The sequence below is a fragment of the Alosa sapidissima genome, chromosome 23, assembly GCF_018492685.1.
Source record: "Alosa sapidissima isolate fAloSap1 chromosome 23, fAloSap1.pri, whole genome shotgun sequence".
Lineage (NCBI taxonomy): Eukaryota > Metazoa > Chordata > Actinopteri > Clupeiformes > Clupeidae > Alosa > Alosa sapidissima.
The window spans coordinates 11428319-11430782 of NC_055979.1; the positions used below are offsets into that span (position 1 = coordinate 11428319).

Here is a 2464-nt window from a genome sequence, read left to right on the forward strand (position 1 = left end):
TTTGAGATGTTATAGAAAACTATGTACATTCTTTAATGATGATACAGATCTGACAACAGCAATACAGTGTTTGAACAAACCATCAATTTAAAATTATTATTTAGGAAAAACAGAGTATGTGTTTGGGAGAAAACGTAACAAACTGAGGACAACTTAAAAAGTGCCCAGTGCCATCACTGCTGCTGACTGCAATGCATGTGTCTAGAAGAATCTCTTCGGTTCTGTCAGTTTGGGCTGAAGCCATACTGTGTTTGCAGACACCACTAGAACCTGCAAGAGTAGAAGAACAGCTGTGCTAAACTGACCTCCAAAAAAACATAAATAGATTGTCTTTTAACAAAACATTTCCATTTACAGTAAAGAGGTTCTTGCTTATGCAAATGCCAACGACCAATTTTAAGGAAAGATGAGATGCTATAACTGAAAACCCAAGGACACAGTTGTTTGTTCCTCCTAATGGCTAGCCTTCACAATTTAAATACCCATTAGCTAAACACACTCGGGCTGATACGCTTTGGTAAGGACACTTAACTTATGTTTCCTCTTCAACTGACTGCTGTGTTTTGTTGGCTAAAAGAGGTTCAAGAATAGGCATTGGTAAGTGGTGTATTTTGTGCGTGCAAGCAAAGTAATTTTGTTGTGCTTATCTGTCACCATTAACAATTTTAAAGTACAGCTTTAGTTACAGAATTAGTAAGTACTGTATGAGCCGAGTTAATTAAACTTCAAGGGACAGCGTCATGGATTAATTCCTAGTCCTGGACTTATTTCAATGGAGATCTCCTTTGAGAAAAAGGTTTCAGTCTAGGACTAGACTTATCTATGTATAAATTACAGAAACATCTGTCTGTCTGTGTGTGTGTGTGTGTTTGTCCGATTGATTTCAAATTTGGCAGGTGTCTTGCTACAGGCACGAGAGAGTGCAGTGCCAAATTTGACGTTGTTTGGATGAGAAATGCAAAAGATATCGGTAAATATATTGGTTAAAAAAGCACACCTTGGCTTTTGCCACTCTACTGTAGCCACTCCCCCTCTTATACAGCACTGTAGGCTACCAGAGAGGACAGAACCGGGGCTTTGGCAGAACTGAATCAGTGTACACGGGTAAAAAGTTAAGCAAGTGCAAGACGTGTGGATGATTATCATGTCTGACCTTAACAATAAAGACCTGTATGCAGTTTGCTTGCAAAAAATGATTCTGTGGATTTTGCAACAACACGCCAACAAACACAGGTATGCAGTGGCTATTCAAAACAACGTAAAAATGATGTGCAATAAACTTTGAATAAACAAACAACAATTCCGACTGCAAGGTCCCAAATTGAAACGAGCGATAATGGTTCCAAATTTAAGGACGTTTCTACATGCAAAGCAGCTACAGACAACGAGTGGCAGACAGAGTGTGATGTCACTTATAGGCTACCAGAGATTGTCACACCGTTGTAAATTTCATATGATGATGCATCATTCCACAAAATGGTTTGTCTTCTCTATCATCAAGTTATTCAATAGGCATTGACTTAAAACAGCTGTTAGGCTTACGTCATTTTGATCTGTAAAAAATGTCACATGCAGTCATGCTTAAATTCTGCTCATTGCACATTTATTATATTATAATATTCACTATTTATTATTGAATGCTTAGCTGGAAAAATGTTTTCCCTATCATCCTATTTTTTAAGCAAACCTGCCAGCGGGCATGTAATTGGGTTACAGGTTTTCTACAGGAACAGCATGTTTGAAAGGGCACTGCACTAGTTCTGTGAATGGAAAACCAGCCTTAACCACACTGCTAATAACTGCAGGAATTTGCATATCTGCAGCATGAGATCATATTGCCTGCAGGTTGAAAGGAAATTCTCCCCTCATCTCCCCTCCTCTCCTCTCCCCTCCTCTCCTCTCCCCTCCTCTCCTCCTTTCTCCCCCCCTCCTCTCCTCTCCCCTCCTCTCCTCTTCTCTCTCCTCCTTCCTTCTCCCCTCCTCTACCTCCACTTCTACCACCTCTCCATACTTTGACTAGTACTATATTAATCAATGTAAATGCAGATTCGTTAGAGAGGAGCTGCACAGCAGCTAAACAAGACAGAGCGTGAGCATCTCCCCAGTCAGAAACCTTACTTTGCCACTTGCTGTCTTTTCTTCGCCAGGAAGGGAGTCTTGTCCTTCTCGGGGGCCTTCTGGGGCTCCTGGCTGGAGGAGGAGGGGACAAGAGGCCCCAGGTCCTCCAGCGTCTCCTGGGCCGTCTGGCGGAGGCCCTGGTGGCGGCTGGAGGCCAGCTGGCGGATGCGGCCCAGCGGGAGGGAGGGCAGCAGGTCGGAGGCCACATGGGCCAGCACCTCCTCCTCCAGGAGCAGCGACTGGAGCAAGCGCAGGGCGTGGAGGCACACGTCCCAGTCGCTCTCTGGAGGGCGTAAGTAGATGGGAGTGAGTGTGTTTGTGTGTGTGTGTGTGTGTGTGTTTGTGT

The 2464-nt window shown here is 43.6% G+C and overlaps 1 protein-coding gene across 3 annotated transcripts in view; it reads right to left on the reverse strand.

Moving 5' to 3' along the window:
- LOC121698297 (heat shock transcription factor 2 binding protein) overlaps positions 1-2464 on the reverse strand; it is a 7665-nt gene continuing 5201 nt past the window's right edge. For all 3 annotated transcript variants that reach the window (XM_042080286.1, XM_042080287.1, XM_042080288.1), the window contains exons 8-9: positions 2119-2401; positions 1-270 (exon numbers count right to left, since the gene is read on the reverse strand). In XM_042080286.1, the coding sequence (XP_041936220.1) occupies positions 264-270; positions 2119-2401 (290 nt within the window). In that variant the 3' untranslated portion in view covers positions 1-263. The remainder of the gene's footprint in view (positions 271-2118; positions 2402-2464) is intronic.